General features: G+C 50.1%; 1 protein-coding gene across 4 annotated transcripts in view; it reads left to right on the top strand.

The window, feature by feature from the left end:
- Positions 1 to 5,778: 5,778 nt before the first annotated feature.
- Positions 5,779 to 25,195, top strand: part of LOC122366881 (myelin regulatory factor-like) — a 77,555-nt gene continuing 58,138 nt past the window's right edge. For 2 of the 4 annotated variants that reach the window (XM_043339550.1, XM_043339544.1), the window contains exon 1: positions 5,779 to 5,960. In XM_043339550.1, coding sequence (XP_043195485.1) covers positions 5,912 to 5,960 — 49 coding nt within the window. In that variant the 5' untranslated portion in view covers positions 5,779 to 5,911. Of the gene's footprint in view, positions 5,961 to 17,036; positions 17,169 to 25,195 lie in introns of those variants that run through there. The other 2 variants (XM_043339530.1, XM_043339539.1) reach the window with 2 other exon arrangements.

The following is a 25,195-nucleotide window of genomic DNA, read 5'->3' as shown; positions in this document are numbered from 1 at the left end:
ACCGAAAATAGCGCGTAAAGTGCAACCTTTAATCCTTTATAAACATTTTTTTTAGCTTACCTACCCGCAGGTATTTAGTATGAACAATTGCACTTGCGGCATTGTGTCGAAGAGTTAATGAACAGGACAAGAAAATAATTCGATCAGCTAGCTAGACGGAACGAAGTTCACAGGCTTCACAAAGCCGACGAAACACTTCGTAACTTTATTCAAAGCCAATGCCTGTGTTGCGTTTTAGTATGCTTACATTTATTTCCAAATATGGCGCCAGCTACAAACCGCTGAAGATATACTGCACCGCAAGGCGTGCCGCTTCCTTATTAGGTAAATGCCCGCTCTTTCAATAGGCGATACAAGCTTAATCCCGACCGCTGGGTTCGATAAACGATGTTTTCCCCTGTAGAATGCCAAATTTATATAGAGAGGCATTGCTCATGCCTATAGAGCCAGTCAAAGGTGGACGAGAGATGAAACCCGTAAGGAAAGCCTCGCACTGCGTAATCGTCACAAGCCATTCTATTGTCACACAGCTTGGGCTCAACGGGGCGAGTACGCTGTGATTGTAAAACACTCGCCCAGAACTAAAATATAGCACAAAGGGTAAATTTACCGTCGTCTTTAGGTATGGCACTACTCAGTAGCCATCAAATACAAATTAACCTGCAACGTGCCAGGGGGGGGGGGGGTACGTCCCCTCAATTTTTTTTTTTGCGAACAGCAGCGTGCATCGCCACCATTTTTGGTACACTTTCTTCATACATCTTTTCTGCACATGTTATGAAAGTTTCAGACCCGGGTACTGCAAGCTCAGGTCACCAGATCACTTCAGTCTTCAAGTGATCTCATCTCAGAAAAAGTCAAAATGCTCGCCATAGCAATATCGACTGAACGATCGCGTTCAGTACATTCAATGGAAGAAAATTGAAAAGCGCCTCTGTAGGACGATAGTCAAACCAAACACTCAAACATCGGGTAACAAACATGACAAACTGAATCAGAAAATTGCCACCCATATGACCCCTGAGGTCATCTCAGGTCATGAAAGGTCCCCAGGAGTTCTTTTTTACAATAAATTTTGATAGATACATGCTAAAGCAATGAAAACAGCTTAAAGGGACCCTCCCACCTTAACATTAGATTTGAGTTGAGATAGCCAAAATGGGGTCCCTGGCTCACAATTACCGGTTTCGGCACTCACAACATCGAGAAATGTCTTAAATCGGAAATATTGAATTTCAAAATTGCAGCATTTTGATTCAGAGGGGCTAATGCATAGGAATACCCCTCTGAATGTGTGACGTCATCGTGGATATCTAACGATTTTTAAATGTTTGACTAAAACGTTTTGTAGCACGCGGTGGTATATGCTGCTTTGCGCGCAACAAATGCCGCACTTTCAAATAAAGTCGCTAGGAACAGCGGAGATCCCAAAAAGTAAACAAAAGTAAAAGTCTAATATCTTGAAAACCGGTGAATATTTTTCGATGAAATTTGGTAGATATTCGTTTTTGCTCTTTCTGAACCGAGCGACATCACTTTCATGCCAATTCATTAACATTTTTGAAGGTGGGAGGGTCCCTTTAAATGAGTTCACTGTTCAGGTCGACGATACAGATTCACTCATCTGCAACATGACTCTTCCCGGTCAGGTAATGATCTTGACCAGAGGTCAAATTTTTAAAAGGACACTTCAAGGTCAAATTTTTAAAATGACCCTTCCAGGTCAAGTTACAGTTAATTCGACGCGTCCCGACGAGAGGAGCACGATGCTGGCAGATTCGATGTCGCGCCTTTCTTCAGTGGAAGTTATTAGCTACCAAAAACATTTTTCGTAAGAAAGGCTAATTTAGGATTTTTCCCTCTGAAGGCTTGACCAATGAACCAAAGTCAATTCTGAGGACATGCACACTAAAAAGGGTTAACCCACGAGCCGCTGGGGGGGAGCATAAAGTTGCCCCCCTTTACATTTTGTAGAATATCTCCGAAACCTGATGAGCTACGAACGTGAAACTTGGCATAGCTTCAAGTGAATACCTACGCAATATTCGTGGAAAGTTTGGTGGTTGTAGCACTTAAGATGACGTCACAGTGACGTCATAAAGTTTTGTCGTTTTCCGATATGGACCGTATCTGATGTCGCTGAGCATGAAACTCAACTGTAAATGAACTAGTTAGACAGCACCTGCTGTCATCCTAAAATATCTAAGTGCACTTCCATCTAGTTCCTGACCAATAATCGGCCCTTTATATTCGGTCCCATGTATATGATATATCATGAGGAAACTGCGAGTCGCAAATCTATAATTTGACTTATGACGTCACTGTGACGTCATTTCAAATGAGATCGACACCAAATTTAGATACAACCTCGGCTAGGTATTCAGAAAAGTGTGTGCAAAGTTTCGTTTCTCTATCTCTTCGCGTTGCGACGATATCGTCGCAGAAGTAAAGGGGGGCAACTATGCCCCCCCCCCCCCAGCGGCCGGCGGGTGGTGCGGAGGCCCAGCGGCCGCCGGGTTAAAATAGCTATTAAATGCGCTGATCTGTAGCGGTGTAGCTCTATTGGTTCCCGGGTTATGCGCCGGTTTGTCGAAAAACAATGAAAAAGGCAATGCTTTTCCTTTGATGACCTCTGGTGACCTGACCTTTGACCTGACTTAAAAAATGAATGAAGTATTTTCGTCGTGATTTTTGACGCTCTTCTTTCGAATGCCGCTTGCCGCGTGTCGCTACGGGGTCCAGGAGCTGAGTTAGACGGGGGAGGGGCGTGAAAGCGCCCCCTCCCCCAGCACGACATTGAAAACTCACACCACCAGCACAGCACGAGCTGAAGTTTCAAGTTTTAAAGACCTCCCAGGTCAGGTCAATAACCCAAATATGAAAAAATCGGGTCCTGCTGGCTGCTAGAGCAGCTATCGAATATCATCACATTTATCGAATATTGCATTTTTTTTTTCAAACATGATAAATCATGCATTTGAGTTAGGTGGGGTCAGGCAGGTCTGGTCACGTCAACCATGACCACACAAATGATATGCGCTGACATGTGTTGAATAGCCGCTCTGGCCTGAAACGGTCTTGAGAAAGAGGTCACAGGTCAAACGTCAATAGGGGCAGGATCATTTTTACGGGAGTTGTAAAAACTAAAATTGCTTAACTTGAGAGCAGGGGTGGGTGTGGGGGGGGGGGGGCATTCGAGGTGAATGTTTCCTCGCAGCGAACGAAATAGATGAAAATTTATCGTTTTTCTAGAATAGGTAAATAAAAATCTAACACTTTTTATGATGACAAACTTGCTTTAACCCTCGCATGTGTAGGTGTGGGGGGGGGGGGTCGGATGGACCCCCCCATGGTTTTTCGCGAATAACTCGCGTAAAAAGCGGACGATCACGACGAAACTTTCAGTACCCTCGAGTTGATCAATTTTACACCTACTCTAAAAATTTCATGACCCTGACCCAAGTGACCTTTGACCATTGACCTATTTCTCGAACCCATGTTTGGCAGGAATCGCGATTCCGCGTAAGTCGGCTCACATTAGCCGCGCGTTTGCAAGCTTCTCGTGGTTTCAAACGTTCAAACATGTGATTTGATGTTGCTCCCATGCATTTGGGTGGATGTCAAGGTCACCTGAAGGTCAGGTCAGGTCACTGACCTTTGGTAACCTCGGTTCATTTTTCGAGCTTTACATGTTTCTAGGCTAGTTTTTGGAGCTGAATTCGAATTTAGCAACTATTTGAACATTTGTGGAGTAGTTTTGGTGCCTTCGTAACATGTTACGAAGCTGCCAGAGGCGGTTGACACGCACTACGAATACCGTCACGATCCCTACTGGTTGACCTGACCTGACCTGATCTGACCTGGTCTTAATGCTTAGACATCATCTGTGATAAAAACTAACACGATATTCGTGATCAGCACCCCGAAAACCTCATAGAAGCCACACTTTACGACTTTCTAATAGCCTAGGTCCCGATTTTTCCGACCTTTGGGTCATTGACCTGACCTGGAAGGTCACCCAATGACCTAGGAACTTAAAATTGGGTATCATCGGCTTCCTCTCGTCACGGGCAACACGCTCGTTTTTTCCGCGAAGCTCTATAGCTCAATCAGGGGCCAAACGGCAAGGGGGGGGTCCAACCGACCCCCCCCCCCCTAGGCACAGAAGCTGGCAAACGCCGCACACATGCGAGGGTTAACCCGCGCCCGGCTGGGGGTCCTGGATTTCCACGCCCTGCTGGGGGGGGGGGGTGTTTGAACACCCCCCCCCTAGTAACTCGGCTCCTGGGCTACGTAGCGATACGCGGAAGGCGGCGTTCGAAAGAGCATCAAAAATAATGACGAAATCACTTCGGTCAATTTTTTGCTCAGGTCAAAGGTCAGGTCACCAGAGGTCATTGAAGGCAAAATTTCGCCGATTTCCAGGTCGAATGTCGAAAATTTCCAAGAAGCCAACGCATAACTCGGGAACCAATAGAGCTATAGCGCTGCGGAAAAGCGCATTCGATAGCCCTATTAACGCCCTTTCTGAGTAATTCGCTCAGATTTGACCTAACGTCAACGGTTTTGCCTGCAGGGGGCAAAAACTGCAAAAATAGCCGATTTTTTCGGAAACAGTTTTTCTGCAATAACTTTTGACCCAAGCCTTGTACGAGCTTTCTTTTACCGGCATCGTGTTTCTCTCGTCAAGACGCATCGAATGAACTATAACTTGACCTTGAAAGGTCAACTTGAAAATTTGACCTCAGGTCAAGGTCATGACCTGACCGGAAAGGGTCATGTTGCATATCAGTCGATCCGTATCGTCGAGCTGAACACATCTAAGGCGTTTTCATTGCTCTAGCATGCCTCTATCAAAAGTTATTTGCGAAAAACTGTTAGATACCATTCGTGACCTAAGATGACCTCAGGGCATAAACAAGGGTCACGGACACCATTTTCATGTTCTGTGTGTCTAAACCACTTGTAATTCGGTGTTTGGGAGTGTTTATAATGTCTTTCGTCCAAAAGAGGAGCATTTCAATTTTCTCCCATTGACTTATAATGGGGAGGTCGCAAAATTGACCTGACCTTAGGTCACCGATATCAAAATTCCGAGATATACATTTTATAGATATTGTTACCCTTATCAATCGTTGAAAGTTTCAAAGCGATCGGTCACTCGGTGTAGCTATGACAGACATTTAAACTTTTTATGAGGTGAGGTCACTTCAAGTGACCTGGTGACCTGACCTTGAATGACCTTGGTCTGAAATTTTCACAACATGTGTAGAATTGATGTATGATAAGGTGTACCAAAAACGGCGGCGCTCCGCGCCGCCGTTTTTGAGATATTCGCGAAAAACCACAAGGGGGGGGGGGTGTTCAAACACCCCCCCCCCCCAGCAGGGCGCGGGCTAAACTCCAAAGCGATGTGTAATAAACCGAAATCCAAGCTTTTTTTGGAAAATGGTGAATTTTTTTTGGTGATATGACCCCGCAACATTCGAGTACCACCTACCTGTACCCACCTACGCTTTTCTGCATCCGTCTAGGTCCGCTCGACCCCCCCCCCCCCTCCTTGTTGCAGCCTGCAGCATATCGGAGGTAGTTCGGCCCCTACAAATACACATGTCAATCGTCATACCATCACCGTATTCCTGTCGCCACACGACTTGTGATTTGACGACAATTCATTTCATAGAAAGTAAGCATCGGCCGCAACCCGCGGTCCGTCGTCGGGCCGCGCGCTGCTGCCATCTACCGGATAACCTTGTAACCACTCGGCGAACTGACGTCAGTCGTGAGCGAACAGTCGCCGTGGTGAGAGGGGGCTGTGCTGTGGAGGGAGAGAAGTGCTTACACCGTGAGATCGCGAAAGTGACAGTTTTGGCGAATATGCGAATCATGGATTGATTTGGAGCACCCCACCATGGATATGGATTTTCTGGGCGATGATTCCGCCCTACAGGCGATACTTGGTGAGTACAACTGTGCTGTTGGCGGGTAACCTTCCATTGGCCGGGTGGACAGGATTTTCCTGAGCCGCGGTCGCCAGCCGAGAGTTCAGGGAAAGGGCCATGTCCAGTCGGCCGAACTCGCGTTATTCCTCCTGCACTGTGGTGTGGCCGCCATGGAACCACGACTCAGAGGATCACGTTTGGACACGCTGAGTTTTTGACTCGTGTGACATGAGACGACGGACGCATTATGTAGGGGAAGCCGGGGGAAGCCCGGCATAGTAAGCTCTTTTTCATTTTTATTACATACCATACGTGCTGTATAAAATTTTGACATCCTGCTAGCTAGCTAAGTTCATTGGCCGTGTTTTCCCAAAAATTCGGTTTCGTGGAATAAGTGTAAGGTTGAGAAAATCGAGTTTTAAGAAAGTGTTGATTTTTCTGGGGTAAGCCCGGCATAGGGGTAACGCCGGCCACCTCCCCAGCGCTTTACAACGAGTTGATGAAACCATTATCTGCTTTCCAAATATTAACGGGAAGTGAAATATTATTTATTAAGGTACTGATTAGCTCTGGACATCTTAGAGTTTATGTCACTACTGGTATTTTAGCTAGCGTCTACTACATATACAGTACAGGTCGATGAAAATCGTGATGCAAAATTGATAAAAAAGGTGTATTTCAAAATTCCTTAAAATTTATTTTTCTTTTTACCTTAATGCATCATATTGCATATCATTCGACTCGGCTGATGAAGAAGAACACAACGACACCATTTTTGAAGCTCTAGCTTCATTGTCTGTCGCGTTATCTGCAAAAACGTAGTTTGACCCTAGGTGACCTTAAGTGACATGACTGGCTTTGTCTATGATAACATGTTTATTTTCGAAATTTATCTTTGATCTATATGTAAACCAAACCTGCTCAGTACCTATTATCTCACGGAAAACAGTGGTTTAGTGGCATTGCTCTCGGTTGGGGGTAAGCTTGGCCACTCGCCCGGGGTTACCCCAATGTGCTAATTTTTATTTTAGAACAGCGATATTCGAAAAAATGTCATACTTAAGCCAGCCTGCCTCGTCACCCCTCACTACAAACACTTAAACGGTCCTTACATAACATTCGTATAAATATTAGTACTGTATGGTATAACATTAACAGTGCAAGATATCTCACTTTTTAGCTAAAAACCCTTAAAATATCATTTTTGCGCTATAACTTTAACAATAGGCAATTTTTGTCAACCTTAACTTTTTTGCTGGCGTTACCTTAGCTGCCACGCTGAAAGGACAAACAGTTGAGCATTTTATTGTGAATAATTTAGCCGGAAACGGGATGGCCGGGCTTCCCCCACGCCCGGGCTTCCCCCGGCTTCCCCTAAACGCTGGATCGACGGCTAGGCGCGCTGGGTGAAAATATCCAGGAGATGTCGGAAAGGCGGACGATGACCCGTGTTGTAATAGCGGCAGAGCCGGTACCCATCTGTTCCGGAACATGCTCGAAACAGGTGGCATCCGGCCGCAGCGCCGTTGTTTCGGCACAGGTGCCTACCCGTCACGCCTCAGATTGGTATTAGGCAACTGTCGTCCAACGTAGCGTTGGTAGGTGATCACTGCCTCCCTCGGTCTCCCACCACACTATTCCCGAGTTTGGATTCCCAGCCGCGGAGCACCGCCGCTGAGCCGACCGGACAGGCCCGCCGGCCGGGCTCCTTTCGCCATGTGACGTCAGCGCTCGGTAACTGCGACGACCGGCCGGCCGGCCGGCGGGCCACCGAACCGTTGTAGGAGCACCGGTCGTACGGCGGCCGCGGCGCGCTGCGTCGGACAAACCACCGGCCTCCGCTGTTCATAACACGGGACTCCTGACATCCACGACACCCCGACAGTGACCCCTGACCCCGCGACCGTCCGATCTGACCCCTGACCTCGGTCACTGCGCGCTCCCAGGCCTGTGTGACTGAGTTCAAGGGCGGCTGGCAGTGCGGAACTACCTCTCAGGTGCGGGGCGGCCAGCCATGGCAGCGGATGTCAGTGCACCCCGGCGCAGGGGCGGGGTGGAGCGGCGCCCGCCCGACCTGCCAGACAGGGCCCTGCCTGCAGCCCGCGGCGCGGCAGGCGCAGCGAGCCGGGTGCATATGCTGATAGGGGCGAGCCTGACTATCGGCGCCTCGGTAGTTATGGGGCTCGTACAGACGCCGGCCGGGTGGATGTAATTAGCATTGCTGGACGTCGGGCAGGCACATGGCCGTGGGATGCGGTGAGTCATCGCGGTCAGCCCGCGGCGCTGGCTCAGGAGCAGGTCGCGCAGAAACTGCGACGCAGTTTGGGACGCAATTGGGGGTGATGACGCCGCGGAATCCATCCAATTGGCCATAAACAGCAGGTAGATGTGCTGATAATGTTCCTGGAAATTAGTGTAGTCGAGTGGTTTCTCTACATCTTTAGGTTTGTTAGAATGGGAAGGGCAAAGCGCACCAAGGCGCTGTCAGTTAACGTTTCCGTGAGTAGGACGTAGTTGACCGAGCATGAGCTGCACTCCGTTCATGCGACAGTCGACCAGGGGTGGAGCTTCCTATTCACTTGGTGGGGCGGCCGTCCCACCAACTTGCCATTTTGCCCCACCAATAAGAGTTTTGCCCCACCAACTTAAGCCGATTTGTAGGACTTTACTGCTTAGCAAACCAATGTTTTTCGCATTGAGGTGCTTTGAAATGTCTGTGTAATGTAAAATATTATCTCTGTAATGAAAAGAATTGATTCATCGTTGTATTTTATCGAACTTAACAATCGGACATTGTAGGTTTGACAACTTTTTGCCCCACCAACTTTCCTGGAAAAGCTCCACCCATGCAGACGCAGTCGACAGTATTTGTGCGTGAATCTTATTTTTGACAATCGTTTGCACACGTTTCGCGACCGATGCTCTTTCATGTCAGATGGATGCAGCACTGCCTGCGCCAGACTGGCAAGTGGCAGACGGCCTAATTTGGCGTAAATATTGTTGCAACTCATAACTAAGAATTGCTGGCTCATCCATTACATTTGTAAATGTTAACTTGGAATGCTAGCAGCTATTCATGCTGCATGCATCTGATAAAGTTTTGATCGCCATCATAGGGCTGACGGGATTGTGGTAATGCGTGAGATGAATGTCCGTCACATGTCCGTCAAATGTCCGTCACATGTCCGTCACATGGCTGAATGTCCGTCACATGATGTCCGTCATTAAAGCCAGGATTTGCGGGCAGGTTTCCGCGAAACGGCTCACTTGGTGCGCTGGTGAAATGTTGCGGTTTTGAGGAAACATTCACTGGGCTGCTAGCGAGGGAGTTGCGGCATGTATTTCCAATACAAAAGAGCCTACTAATTTTCATTAGAGAAATAATTGAGTAATTTTGCAGTCGGTTGCCTTTTTCTCTCCTGGGTTAAAAACATTCTCTCTGAACGCCTTGGTTCCACCCTTAGGGTCAGTTACTCCCACCTGTCCGCGCTATACATTGCCCGACGCCCGTGTCGAGGTCATGAACACGCGCGGCATCCGTGCCATTCACTGTGTCTTTCCTGACCCATGGCACCGGGCATAGTACAAAACACGGCGGCTGTGACGGGACTGGACGAACACATGACGCTTTTGGCGACCCGGCTCGCAGTGAACAACGAACGGCCCGGTAACCAGCGTGAAGGCGGATCAACGCTTAGCGTTTCAGCGCGGCGGCTGAGCAGCTCAGCTCAGAATGCAGCAGTGGCGGATCAGCTCAGCGTATAGTGCTGTGGCGGATCAGCTCAGCAGCGCCGGTACAAATCAGTGCCTGGCTGCTCAACTTCACCCGGCACCGCCTGGGCTATTTCCGTACCCACGACAGCCTGGGGGGGGGGGGTCGGATCCGACCCCCCCCCCTGTTATCTCGAGAACCAATGGTCGCATCGAGCCCCGCGAGGCGGCATTCGAAAGGTCTCTACGAGACTTTCCCAAAGCACTCTTAAGATTTTTAGATTGAGGTCAACTTTCGGGTCAAGGTCAGGTCAAAGGTCAAATTCTGGGGTTTTGCATGATAAGGCTTACGGACAGCGGAATCGATAGCTGCTGCTCGAAACTCACCAAAAATGACCTCAAAGGCCTAGTGAAGGTACCATGTGCGTATAGAGGTCATACTAAGTACGGGTCAAGGTCAGGTCAGGCCACGAAAGGTCACGGTTTTCACTTTCTGCTATATGGGCGTGCAACACATGTTTTATGGCTTATTTTTCACGCCGAATCCGATGGTAATGGTTATATGTGACCCCAATTCACTTTGCTGGTGATAAGTGTGCATTGAAAGCATAAAAATCGTTTATACCATACATAACTAAACGAGGGCTGAGAAAAAAGGTCAATTTTTCAACTTTTTATTTTTGACATAAAAATGCACTTTTCTAGACGAGCTTTGTCCCAGGAATCTAGTGGTGCCATTTGTTTTCACATGCGATGTTCAGAAGTGCCTCTAATTCACGTAAATGCTTATGACGTCACCATGCCCTATGCATGTTGGAGCTATTTTTTACAATTTGTGGGTCAAAAATCAAGATGGAAAGTTGAAATTTGGGACATCTAATGTTCTAATAGAGCTCTATAACATATATTCCGGTTTTTTGGAAATTCTAAAAATTTTGGATTTTATTAGTTGTTTTCCAAAAAATGTAGTTTTTTGAATTTCTAGGGGTGAAAAACGCATTTTATGGAAAATCCGAGATAGCCATTTTAAAGAACTCGTTGAGCTGCGTCTATTCATGTCCTTAATTTGCAATTTGCTTTAAACCCTGATTTTTGGCGATTTTTTAAACATTTACCACTTTTTGACTAAAAACGCCATGTAGTTTTATCACTAAAATCGATATATCTAAAAAACAAATTGATTTTTTTGTTCTTAAAAATTACACAGAAGACGTCAAATTGATGGGGGAGAAGGTATGCCAAGTTTCAAGTTGATAGCGTAAGCGGTTCTTGAGTTATTCAAGAAGAACGGAGGAGGGGTCGGATCCGACCCCGAGAGATGCCTTAAAGCGGAAATATTGAATTTCAAAATTGCAGCATTTTGATTCAGAGGGGCTAATGCATAGGAATACCCCTCTGAATGTGTGACGTCAGCGCAGATATCTAACGATTTTTAAATGTTTGACTAAAACGTTTTGTAGCACGCGGTGGTATATGCTGCTTTGCGCGCAACAAGTGCCGCACTTTCAGCTGCCAAACTATTGCTTCCAAATAAAGTCGCTAGGAACAGCGGAGATCCAAAAAGTAAACAAAAGTTAAAGTCTAATATCTTGAAAACCGGTGAATATTTTTCGGTGAAGTTTGGTAGATATTCGTTTTCGCTCTTTCTGAACCGAGCAACATCACTTTCATGCCAATTCATAAACTTTTTTGAAGGTGGGAGGGTCCCTTTAAATGATGTTTTAGATCAGCACAGTGATCGTTCATGGACGTTGGCAATGAAAAATCGGTGGTCAGCGCATCCGGGAGCTGGGAACTGCCAGGGAGCCGCTCTTTGATTTGGAGGACACTCACCGCAGCCAAGATAGGACCGCAGCTACCATTTATGCCATCTGAAACATTGCGTGCTTTGATCCTTCTACCCATGTATCAAATGCAGGATGTGACTCATTCATGGAGTTTGATAAGTCAACAGCAAAAGTGCGCTGACGTACAGACCAGCAAGTCATCTCGCTCGGTAGTGATAGTGCAGTAAAAGCTGGCCAATTTAGGATTACTTCCATAGAGACCGCAGAGAAGACGATTATAAGGTGATTGCCTCGATTTGGTTGAGACGAGAACATTATCCGGTGCACGCAGGAACCAACGCGGCACTTACGAGTAGTGGTGTGCGTGAGTGGGGGATAGTCGCCTATCTTATGGAATTCCAGTGCTTCAAACTCGTGTCCTGCATGGTGGATGATTTTGTATTTATCGTGAGGTCAGCTCACTGACTATTTGACGACTGAACTGGTTTGATATGTTTTGACGCGCAATTCCTTTGGCAACTAAATCACGGCATAACACTGACCATTCTCCGGCACTATAGTATGAGAATTATTCCACCTAAATTTACTCTAACCCGACAAGGAAGTCAGATGGTCTAGGACCGACTGTTTCGAGGCGGATGTTGGATGCCACGATATTGCATCATTGCCACTCTGCAATGCCGATGAGGTCGTTGAACCAAATAACCCATTTCGTATTTTTCATGGACCAATAGCTTTGAGGGACGTTTTAGTGACGATGTCATGCATATTGCATGTTGCATTAATTTGGTTGTGAGGCCGCTGTGCGATGCTCACCTTGAGACGGACGCCATCGAGGGGTTCTCGTAACTCACTCGGAACAGTCGTGTGACCGACGGCTGTCCCGTGGGCCGTGACCAGGGCCGGAACCTCAGCGTGGCCACGGCATGATGGCGGCTCGGCGGGCGCGCGGCAGTTCGCAGCCCCTTCGAGCGTTCCTTCTGTGGTACATGTCCGTGCAAGAAGAAAGGCAGCCAACCATGAACACTTAAAAAGTGAAATATGACGCTTTGTGCAGCGCGTGACTTTTGGGCGCCTCATGCTTCCTGGTTTGTAGCGTGACGTTACCGCGGTTAGACGGACATCGCTGTTTGTTGCACAAATGCACACGACGAAACAGCCAGACGGAAAGACGGGCAAGCTAAGTCAGACAGACTGACGGACGGACAGACGGGCAGACAGACCGATAGACCGAAAGAGCCAGACGGACTGACATACTGACGAAACGGATGGACAACCGAACAGGATGGACGGGACGGGACGGGACGGGACGGACTGATACGGATGTGTTGGACGAGGCCTGGACGACAGAAATGTTCGGAGAATGTCGTTATCGGACCGCAGCAGACGGCGGTCGTGAAGTTGTTGTCCGCTTCAGCACAGAAATCATGACGGGAGGCTCAATGCTTGCACAACTGTAGTGATTGTTTGTACATGAATGGGGTGTTACGGCTACGGGACCGTGAGACGGTGATGGTTTTTGGACTTTGTTGCTGGTCGGTCGTGCTTCCTGGAGAAGTAACTGAGCGTTGAATGAGAAAGCAATCCGATTGGCCGGTGCAAATGAAGCTACGCTGTAGAGGTCTGATATATTTAAAATAAGTGTGTAAAAAGTCGTGCTTTTTATTTCTGAATGGAAATATGACTTCCTTGGTTGTCCAGTACGTGGAACGGTCCAATCGTTCATCTGTGGAGTTCAAAAGCCTCCTGAAGCCCTTGAACTGTGCGTGTGCCGAGGATTATCAGGGTGCGCCAGGATTTGCTCGCTGCGCCGGCTTGGATTACTGACGGCACTGACGGTACTGATTGTGCTCGATGGAACTGATGGTACTTGCAGTTATACACTATTTTACGGATGGTAGGCACTGATGGACAATGACCGTGCCATGACCCGGATTAGATGCTTGTTAGCTTTATTAGTGCAATTCATCTATGCTCGTTTGCCGAGTGTCATAACGTTAATTTTGGGATACGCATAGGCTTAGCCGTCTTATGCGTCATTTCTTCCTTTCACCACATTTTAATGAGCTTGCTGGCTGATCTATAAAATGTCTTCGACTTTTCATTTCACTCGATGGTGCGTAGCGTTTTTATGGTACCGTTAGGTAGTAGCTGATTACGGTCTCTTCATCGGTTCTCGACTATCCCTCACCAGAATGAATACAAAATGACATAGGATGACTAGCAAAGTTCCGACATGATTCGCCCCTTTCATGGTCTCGAGTCGCCATCATTGAGGCGGCGCTCCCGTATGAAGTTGGTGCTTAGCTCGCTCTGTGTGCTACTGATGGAGTTAGCCTTGTGAAGGCTCAGCGCGCCCGACGCCCGCCGATGCGCCAAGGTCACGTCTGTGTGTCCAGTGGGACTGCCACGTCCGCCCGGGGACGTTGTCCTGCTCGACCCGTCTCGGCGGAAGAGCCGGTATGGCGACGCCGTGTCACTACTGGTAGACGTCCGCTGTTCAAAAATGGTGGCTGGTGACGGCCGGGGCTGTTGCCGGGTGATGCCTGCAGACGGCTGATTCCAGATCAGGAATCCGGGGTGAACTAATGCGTCTGAAGTAACGGATTATGTTGAGTGATTGCTGGGTCGGTGTAGTATATTGATGCGATTTTGACGATCGCCAACAATGGTTATTTCGTATCCCGATGTCACTTGTCATTTCTGTGCTTTTCCAGCGCTTCCATCGTCCCTTCAGGTCGCTTCTCGGTCAGCGTCGGCCTCGGTTTCCCATAGTGTGTCCTCCAGCGCTGTTTTTCGCTCTTGTTTCCTGTTTGGAGCCCGATACAAACTCTTCCCGGATTTCCTTACGCGGCGCCGGCCATACTTCCCTCTCCCGAACGCCAGTTTTTCCGTTCGGAGGCGAGCAGCCACAGCCTTATACTTTACCCTCTTCTGTGTAATAATGTCCTCGACACCGCGCGTGGTGTGGGCTAACCTGTAACCGTTTCTGTTGACACTATAGCCGACTCGGCGACCAGTGGCGACTGCGGCGGCAGGCCGTCGCCGAACAGCGCTTACTCCCCCGACGGGCGGCCATCTCAGCAGCCACCACGGCTCGGCGCGGCGGCTCGGCCACATTAAAAAGTGGTTGACCATGAGATCGTCTTATCCTTCGCACGCCAGCAGCGGCGCTGAGGTGGCGGCAGCGGCGGCAGAGGGATGGACGGCAGCGGCGGTGGCAGCGATAGGTGGCTACCGTGTCGCCTGATGACCGTCACTATATTCGCTCGTGTCGCTCCGTCAATAATATTCGTTCGTTCTTCGATATCGGGCGTTTCGCGATGGATATTCATTTCCGGGTGCACGTTGATTTTGGATGGGTGTGAACTGACTACTGCCGTTCGTTTCCACCCTCCTCGCCAAGGCACGGAAGGGTTGTTCATCGGCGCCAATCTGTCGGACAGGCGGTCCGGTCCGGTCCGGTCCGACCTGTCAGTCCGCCGTCTGACCTGGGGACAGGGCGCGGTCCCGCCTTCGGCCCCCGTGACCTGCAGGGTGGTGGCGCTGGACGCCCACAGCCGCTACTGCAATCGGTTGGGTTCTGTGAAACCTCCGACCCTGGTTAGAACCTGTCGTTTGCGAACTGTTTGACGAGCGGTTGTGTTTCAGACTATCTCCGGATCTGGATTTGGGACAGTGGCTTATTTAGCTACGTTTTGTTTGCATGGATGCAGATTGTTTGCAGATTGTTTGCAGTTATTATATGTTTCGTGCTAATGAGCCTGGAGAAACTGAGCGTGCATCTGGCCTATAACATCAATACCGGCATCTGCATGACATCACAAATATGAGCTTGAAGCAGGTACTTCAACAAATATCGCGACCCCTTATTCATTCAGGTTTTGTTTATCGAACTTAAGTGGCATTCTCATGTAGATAATGGTGGTGATTCACGTTACTACGCCACATTATTTTTTAGAGAGCCTGGACAGAGCTTCTATTCATCTGAGGCTCCACCCAAACCGTAGGTGCGTTCGCAAACTGCCATTCCGCTTGCCAACCGCTACATCTAGTCATGATGTGACTACCCACCCACTCATCTATCCCCACTCCTCTGAGTGGCGTGGTCTTGAGCATTGGAATCTCCGCTGTCCCGGTGACTGTTCTGCCCCGTCTGGAGTGCCCCGTCGGTGTCTGGAGCTGTGGAGGCCGGCGCCGACAGCGTCCGGCGCGTGGTGTTCAGTCGAGTTTTTGTCCGTCTCCGAGCGCCGCAGATGAGGCAATCGTCGGCTCTGGTGAACCTCGACCCGCCAAAGGACCGTCCCCCGGGACCGGACAGGACGCCTCCGGCCGTGCCTCCCGAGGTCACTCAGGAACGACCCACGCCAGAAGCTCTTTTTGGGAACGACCGCCCTCGTAACGGCGCAGCCCACTCTGCTGTAAAAGCATATGTTCTTGGAATACGTTAGCTGTAATGCTGGTAACGGCGAAAGAAGGCTAACCTTCTTAGTTTTTTTTTTTCTCGTGGTGTTTGAAGCCTTTACTGTCTGTCTTCATGCCGTCGTGCTGGCAACGATTCGCACAGTCAGTCGGTCAATCAGTTCATCAAGTGTCTAACAGCAGGCCACCCAGACACGCAGTCAATCAGTCTGTCAGCCACCCACCCAGTCGACCAGGCCTGTCAGTCTTTCAGTCGGTCAATACCAGTCCTGTACATTCCGTACCGGTGGGGCCGTGTTTGCTCCTGTCACCGGAGCCAAGCGCCGGTGAAACCCGACCGTCGGACCCGTCCGGCCGCGCCGCGCCGGTCTCCCTAGGGCTGTTCACGGACCCTGTGTGCGGTCGGACCGCACACAGCCTCGGAGCTCCGCCCACTTCGTCCCTACGTCAGCCTTCCGTCACCGCACACAGCGATCGCTGTGGCCGGTCGGGACTGGCCACAGCGGACCGTCCACCGCACGCAGCCGTGACGTCAGAGCCGCCTACCCATCCCCTACCCCCACGCCTGCTGGACGCACCGCACACACCGCACGCAGCAGTGTGCGGTGCCCGTGAACACCCCTCCTGTGACCGGTGACCGGCGGTCAGTGGTCGGTCGGTCTCCCTCTCAGGCCGACGGACGGGGAGGAGAGAGTGGTTCAGTCAGTATTTCCTCTCGTCGGGAGAGAACCGGCGTCAGTGCGGGTTTGGGTGGTACAGCGCGCGTTGTGTGCCGTTGGTGAACCTTTGGATGGTGGTGCTTTACCGTGATTTGCAATGGCGCTGCGCTGACCGGTGTCATTTGGTATCGACTCTCGTGGAAGCCAGCTATTTCGTGACTGCGCTCTATCAGCTCATTCAGTGGTGTAGGCGTTAGGTTGGGGTCTACCGCTGGGCTCAGGTCGCCCCAGGGACGTCGGTGACCTGCGCAGCGCCGGTCACGTCATTCGTCGGACCTCCTGCGTCGTCACTCAGACCTCCTGCGTCGTTCGTCGCCTCCGACGCGCAGATCGTCGGCGCCGGCGCTGTCAGGAGGCGGGTGATTGGTCGCCGCCCCCTCTGGCCCCGCCCTCGCCGCGGGCCGCTCCGCCCCCGGCTCCGGGGCGACCGGGTCGGGCCGACGCTCGACTGACCAGCCGTGGTGCCCTGGGGCGACGGCGCTCCGTGCCGCCCCCGCCCCCGCCCGTCGCCATGGAGCCGCCCTATGAGCTGACCAGCTTCCGACACCCGGGACCGAGCTGCGCCCGCGAGAGAGGCTACGGCCACGGTAAGACGGGCCGCCGCGGGATGCCGGAGGGCCAGATGAGGGGCGCACTGCTAGCTAATCTGCAATGTCTGAGAGGCTCTTATATCTGGTTTGTACAACAATGTGTAATAAATCCCACGAAGATGAAGATGTGATCGTTTGAAAATAACCAAAACCTGTTTCCGATCAATTTTCGGTCACGCATGCAGCCTAAATATAAATTGACTTGCACCTCAACTGTCAGTACGTACCCGTCGTTTTTGTGTGCGTTTTCAGGCAGTGGAAGTCCTAGCTTACATTGGCGAATATTGTGTGGTTATGTGAAAAGCGATAATGTGAACACATATATTTGCACACTGATGAAGTGATATCGAAACCGGTTTGTGCAATATATATGTGTTCACATTATCGCTTTTCACAAACGTCAAACTGTCATACCACAATTGTGTGGTTAATTATTAAAACGGCAAGCGCCAAAACAAAGCGCTTCCCCTCATCATACCTAAGTTACCATTTTCTCGTAAAACGTCACATTCCCATTTATCTTTAAGTTTCGTTTCATTACGGTGCGCAATTTTCCATCCCCCAGACCACTCACTTGCTTTCATCCTTTAGGGCCTGTCGTATCGCATCTGTCGTTTTTACCGTGCATGCAGCGATTCGATCTCCTGTATATCCAAACTGCAGTGAGATCGCCGCGTTCGGGAGCCGCTGATGTGATCGGGCCGTGACGGAAAGTTGGGGCCGGGCCGGTCCCATCTCTGTCGAACTGACCGACAGGAGATTGTTCCAGACGACTGGAGTCCACTCCGTACAGCCGCGGCTCTGCAGATGGTCCCTCGGCGACACACAAATCCGCCGGCCCTTTCCTTCACAGCGTTTTTCCTTGACTCCGTTCTCATTGCCAATCGATGGCGACATTCGGGGAGATCCCATTTTCCGCGGCTGACGGCTCAGTCGCTACGCACAACGTTACTGGCGCCAGAGCGCTGGTGAGACCGAATCTGGTCTGGTGTGCAATGCAAACCAGGGCTGCGGAGTCGATGGATTTTCGGTGACTCCGACTCCGACTCCGACTCCGGCTTTCAAAAACCAGCTCCGACTCCGACTCCGGGCAGAATTGTCGACTCCGACCGACTCCAACTCCCGACTCCGACTCCGCAGACCTAGCAGGGCTGCGGTGTCGACAGATTTTCGGTGACTCCGACTCCGACACCGGCTCGGGTTTCTAAAATCGACTCCGACTCCGACTCCGACTCCGGTCACAACTGTCGACTCCGACCGACTCCGACTCCGACTCCGACTCCGACTCCGCAGCCCTGATGCAAACAAACCCCGCTGGCATTGCGGGCGAGTATCTGGTGGCCGAGCTTGGCCGGTCGGCGCTGTTTGGCACGGCGCGGCTGCCTCGTGACCGGCGGGAATCGTGGATGGTATAGGTTTCGGTTGGCGGCGAAAGCGCTCCTGTGTCGTGCTCCATACACCGCGGCTTCACAGTGCATAGGGTGGCGTGTAGTGGCCGGCTGCTCCCATTGGCCGGGCACGAGCCACGTGATTGGCACGTGCCAACCGTGGAGGATGTCCAGAGACTGGCTGTTTTCAGGCCGGCTCGGAAATCCCGCGGTTGCCGTGATATGCCTGTTTGGTAAAATATACACAGCCAGTACCTTACAGCTGGTGTAAGTTGGATTGCGCTAGACGAGTAACTTTTGGGTCAAAATGAAAGGTTGCTCTGTCTTGATCGTTTTCTTACGTTCGATGATTTCACAAATGTAGTGACATGTTTTAATTTCCAAGTCAATTCTGAGAGTCATGAGAAAATTTCCTGTGTTTACAGTTTTTAGCCCTTTTCACTTAGAGAAGGTAACGTTGTCTGGTGTTTTTTTATAGTTTATCTGCATTATTGCTGTGTTTTAATGACGCGTTAAACTTTGCTATCTACGTTGAACGCTCTAAAGCTTACTTCCAATTTTTAGCTTTTTACCAACAATACCTATATTGTAAAGATTGCTGTCCTCCGTCCAACCGCGCTGAGCCCATGTTCGGCTTATCTCTTTATTGTTTCGCCTGTTTGTTTTATATGAGGCCTACATACTCTGTAGGCCATTACTGTCAAATTACAGCATCCCCCAGCCCCAGAAAACTGGTGATATCCGCTGGCATGACATTCACTGAACCCCTGCGGCGGGAATACACAGAACAGGGAGCATCGATTCAACAGTGCGCGGCGCCGCCTCTGCGCCCCCGCCGCCACAGTATGTATTGTGCACGTGTGATGGCGTGTGATGTACACGCGTCTCACAGATTAGTCTCGCTGAAAAATCACCGCACTGAACCGCGGCACGTGTCACATTTTTCGGATGGCCTTTGACGCATTCATCGCGGCGCCAGAAGATAAATGACGACCCCTTATTACGTGGGTCATTTTGGCGGGATATAATGGGCCGGCAGTTCCGACTAGAATTTTCCGTTTGTAATGGCTTATCAATGCCGCAAATGTGCAGGTAATGGATGCATTGTTATGTTACGTGCGGGCACTTACCGTTATCAGGTTTGTCAGTGCCAACTCATTGTCATGTTTTGAACTGGTTGTGGTTTGTGGTAGGAGTGGGCGTGGCCAGTGACAGGCATAGATACTACATTTCAGTTAGTCCTTTTCAGCCACACATCCGCCTGCCGGTGACGGTTTAACGAGCTGCCACACCAAGTCCGGTTATACTGGAGATCAATGCATTTTCCAGGAAATTTGGAAACAAACAACGAAACTTACCAGGCTATACTCGCCCCTCTGTCTCATTTGTCCTCAGTCCCTTGTTTCCCTGATCCCTGTCCTTCTGTTCCTCTGTCCATTCGTCTCTCCTTCTCTCTGCTGCTCTGTCCCTTCCCTAGCTTCCACCGTTCCTCCGTCCCCTGTCCCTCCGTCCCTCCGTCCCTCCGTCCCTCCGTCCTTTTATCCTTCTGTCTCTTTGTCCCTCCGTCCCTCCGTCCTTTTATCCTTCTGTCTCTTTGTCCCTCTGTCCCTCCATCCTTCTATCCCTCCGTCCCTCTGTCCCTCCGTCCCTCTATCCTCCTATCCCTCTGTCCCTCCGTTCCCTCTGCGGTCAATGTTCTGCAGATTCGGCCGGCCTCGTGAGCAGTGGCTGTTGAATCAATACACCTCACCCGGCGGTCGTTCTGAGGCAATCTGACAATCCTACAGGGTGATTTTTTTTACTTGTTAAAAAGTAATGAGGTCTAGTGGGGTTAAAATGCAAATATATCTTGCAAAATTATATGCCAGGATGACGAGCATTCTGGGACATTTTGATTTCATGCAGACACGATGTGAAGGAACGTCCATCGTGTATTTTACTTGTGCTTGAAGTTACCCCCTCTCTCACCGACACGAATCAGTCCGCCTGAGCACGTGTTAAACAGCACCATGGACTCCCATACTCATTAGGCGGACTGAAAAGGCTCCTATCGCCCATTTTCAGCTCTGCCAGATATTTCCACTGTTTTCTTGTTATATCTGCCATAGCTGGGTCCATGGGTGTCGTTTTGTATAGGCATGGTAGGGCCCGAGCCCTACCAATAATTTTGGAAATTTAACATTATGCCTATGGCGTTGCGTGGAAAGAATCGCTTTGAATTGGCAAAAATTTACATTAGAGCCCTACCAATAATTTTCGGAAAGTGTCGCCCCTGGCTGGGTCCAAAAACTAGAAGTCTAGGGAGGGCAGGTCGATGATTTTGATACTGGCGTTCCTGGTGGTGTCTGATTCGCTGTTTTTCTTTCTCCCTGAAGACTGATTCTTCAAAAGCTGCACATACGCCAGATGGACCGTTTAAAGGTTATTTATGACTACAAGCTTGTTCATGCGTTATTTAACGTCTTTCTGAGGTATCCCCTTGATCATCGTATGCTTCGAACTGCCTCAATGCTTCAAAATCATCGTTTTGTGTCGTTCCTTACTGAACGGCGGTGGACCATTGCCCGATTGGTGGGACATTTTCAGGCTCCATTGGGGCCGAAGCCGTCGGTTAAAAGGGACAAATGATGACACCATACAAAATGTCCCAGATTTATCTATCACGTGCATTGCTTTTTTGCACGCGATTTTTCGATTTAGGGACCACCATTGACGTTTACTTTTTAACAGTTAAAAAAAAAAATCACCCTGTACATATAGGGACGGGAGTTTAGTGGGGACAGTATATCGTCACGCAGACAGAATAGGCACTACCGAGGGTGGTGATGGGAGGGTGAGGTCACTACTCACTTGCAAGTGAAATATACAAAGAAGCTATGAGTGTATGACGACTGAGAGATGGGCAAAGACATCGTCAGCAACGTAGGATTCGTAGACTCTCGTGTCGTAGGGCTTGGTATTATCTTGTTCTGGCTTTCAGTACCAATGGAGGCAATGTAACTATGCGTTCGTTGCTCCGCCGAAGCTCAAACATCCAACAAGGCTCAATGTTTATGTCGCTATTTACTCATAATGGACACTTTTAGACAGCTTATATAACTTGTGTAAAATCTTTTGAGGCATATAATATCAAAGAACCGGTTTGAACGGTTGTTTATTTTACTAGCATATGCAATATTCGTACATACTATACATATTTCTTTGTTTTTGTTAATTGATGGTTTGTCGACAGGTTGGTGGGCGGTTATGTCGATAATGTGCCCCTCGCCTGACCAGGCGCGCACAATTATGTACGGCTCGTTATTCTAATCGTGGCAGGGGCCTTCAGCCATCGGAGCTGCGTAAGGAAGTCGGGCTGGGCGGCGCGTGTCTCGACCCCGGCCCGGCGGACCGCGGGGTCAGCCATAATCACACCGAGCGTCACTCAGAGAGCATGCAAACCAGCGCAAATTACATGCCATTTGCGAATCCAGCGGTCCCAAATCAGCGAGGGATTCGCGCGTACCTTCAGGAAATGCGAGTACCTACGCTGTAGTTTTTTTTTTAGCTATGCATCCTCATAAGCAAAATGCGCCTTTTCTACATTGTACTACAAGTTATGGACATAAGCGCTGTTATAATCCCTCCGCCCATTTGGTCATTGCTTAGGAAATGTATAATGCATGAGGCCGGCTTGAACAAACATGTCAATAGCTGCATGTTTCATCGGCCAGTGGTGTATTGGGGCCGTAACCGACACCCTGGCCGGAGGGGGGGGGGGGAGTGCCGCCCCCTCTCGGGGAGACGTTATGGAGCTATTTAGCGCGCGGTGTCGGCACGCCACACACCGTTCCCTGTGAGGTGCGCCCCTGAGGTGACACCTCGTCAGCCCCGGACGAGGGCGAAAACGGTGCTGGTGGCGAGTTAGGGGTAATTGTCGCTACCTGATCGGCCTGGGTAAACAGTGGAATGAACAGATTGGGTGATTTGTGCGGTGGTGTGGATGATTAAAGCATGCTGGGGCATGTTTGGCAATCAACAAAGACTGATAAATATGTCTGATAACTTATGCAGACACTGACAAAATCATTAGTTGATGAATACGTCATCCAACTGTTTGATTGAGCGTTGTTTTCGCCATTATTCTTGGAGCCATCGAGTTTAAACAAACGCAGCCCAGCAGTGATTCCTCAACCGCTCATCCACTGCAAACATCGTGGAGCTTATCAAAACGTGCGAGTGAAAGTTGCAGCTCGTGACGGCTACATAGGTCAGCTGCCGTCCGCGGCCACCGGCCAAATAAACGCTGCGCCGCTCCCTGAGCACGTGCAGTGAGACCGATTACCATCTGGCATCAGCGTCGGTCACATCGATCATCGGCCTGTGTCGCGGGTGTCTGTAGATCTGTTTGTGGCCTCCAGCTGCAGTGCGGTGTTTTCGGCATGTCCAAACACCGATATACACAGCCGGTCAGTGCTGACCGCGTGTTGCTACGTGGCAACCGGTGACCAGTGCTGAAAGTGATCTGCAGTGTATGCAGTGGCGTGTAGTTTACTTGACGGCAGGAGGCGGTGCGTCCCTTTTGCCGCCCGCATACGTGCGCCACATACGCCGTCGTCTGTCAATAGCGGCGCGTGCCGGCCGTCGGCGACCCGCCGGGTCGGGTGACGTAATTGTGGACTACCGGGCCGGGCCACACGCCACGCCGGCACTGTGGGGGCACACCCGCGCGCAGTTCCCACACGCGCTTAGACCCTGTCGGCATTTGGTCAGACTCTCCCCCTGGCACTCTTTCTACCCTCGCTCAGTTTCTGCGCCCTCGCTGAGTCCTAGCTCCGAATAGAACATCTTATCACTCCTCACATTTAGCTTTCATTTTTTTTTTGCTTTGATCAAAATTTGAACATGTCTGTTTCATTGAATCTGAAATAATATTTTTTATCGTTTTGGCCCTTTAAATCTGTCCCTTTTCTTTTGGTCGCTTTGGTGTGCTTTTTCTAATAACTCTTTCACTCGCCCAGCTGATTTGTTTACTTCACCCATCATGATCCCCCTCCCCTCTTGTCTTGACCCTCTCCCGTCACTACGCGGTGGGTGCCAGTAGTGCCTGCGGCGGTGTCGTCGTGTCGCGGGCCGTAAACAAACCTCGCTCTGCGATCAGCGTGGTATGTCGGGCTGCCGATCACCGCGCTCCAGCAGCTCGTGTCAAACACGGGTCAGCCGGCCAAAGAATGCCGGAGGAATGCATGGCGGTGGCGCTAGCCATGTTTTGATGACAGTAGGGGGCTGATGGAGGGGAAGGAGCGGGTGAGGGGCATTTACAAAGGGAAGGTGGACAAGAGGGGATGGGAAAAGGGAAGTTGTTGGAAGAAGCCATTTGCACCGCTTATTGGCTGGTTCTTCCAGGCTGCATAAATGCGTAACGTTGTCATCTGCTTTTGAGTACCTATGCATTGAATAAGTTTCTTAATTATTATGCGCATTATACGCCCTACAGTTATGCTGTGCAATTGACATTAAATGTAAATTGAATAATTTATTCTTTTTTTTCCGTGTGGTGCCGCGTATGGTCGCTAGTTTGGTCGATACCACTTTATGAAACAGGCTCCTGTCTCATTTATGTCAGTTGGACCGAATAGCATTTTCAACTACCTACATTTTTGGACATGCAATGCAATCATTGTGGTTCCTGTATAGCAAGCAAGGCCCTGTAACAGAACAATCGCTAAGAGTGTTACGCTGCTGTAACACAAGTATTGCCAATCCGTATGTATTGACATATCTGTCAATGATTAATTTATATTCGACAAGAACTGTCTATTTTTAGTTGTAAGACCCGATTATCCAGGAATCTGCATTCTGTGCATACATTATGTGCTGTTCATAGGGAGTTTGCGGGTATCTGCAGATGATTCTTCTCAGTCAGGTCATGGAATGAGGTGCGGTCCCGCATTAAATATGCCCGCCGCCGGACTAAGCCTATTACGCTGCTGAGAACAGAGCCAAACTTACCGCCGCAGCCAACACAAAACTTCAGCTATTGTCACATTCAGTTCCACAGTGACAGCCGTAGTCAGTCATGCAGTCCCATCTACCTTCACCTTCGACTTTACCACATCATCGCCACAACCGCGGTTGTCATAGCGCCACAGCCAGTGATCGCTGCACAGTATCACTTTGTCACACTACCACATCCCCCAACCCGTCCGAGGTCCCTAGCCCACATCTTCACTAGCACCATTACCGCTCACCAGAGCGCTGCCATGTTCGTCTCCGTTCACTTTTCAGCTGTGGACCAGTCGAGTTGTCACCGTGGCGCCGGCTGTGGGCCACTTCACTGTGGAACCATCCCGCCAAGGCTATGTGTATCGATCAAGTCGCCACTGTCACCGCGCTGTCTGTGTGACAGTGAACTATCCACCACATCGCCGAGTGAGTCTCAGCTGTGTGTATCGGTCGAGTCGTCACCTTCACCATGTGACAGTGAAACGTCTGCCGTCACGCCGCAGTCGCGTCATGATGACGTGATGATCAGCCATGCGGCGCGCCGATGGAGGCTCGTGGGAGCCGTGATGACGTGGTGATGTCAGCAGCCCTGACGTGCTGTCACGGGTGGTGACGGTGATGACTGCAGGGAGCCGACACGGGCTGATGGAA

This window comes from Amphibalanus amphitrite, unplaced genomic scaffold (assembly GCF_019059575.1).
Source record: "Amphibalanus amphitrite isolate SeventyFive unplaced genomic scaffold, NRLGWU_Aamphi_draft 000030F_arrow, whole genome shotgun sequence".
In the NCBI taxonomy this organism is placed as follows: Eukaryota; Metazoa; Arthropoda; class Thecostraca; order Balanomorpha; family Balanidae; genus Amphibalanus; species Amphibalanus amphitrite.
The sequence above is the reverse complement of the archived record's forward strand: the minus strand, read 5'-3'. Positions and strand labels throughout refer to the sequence as shown.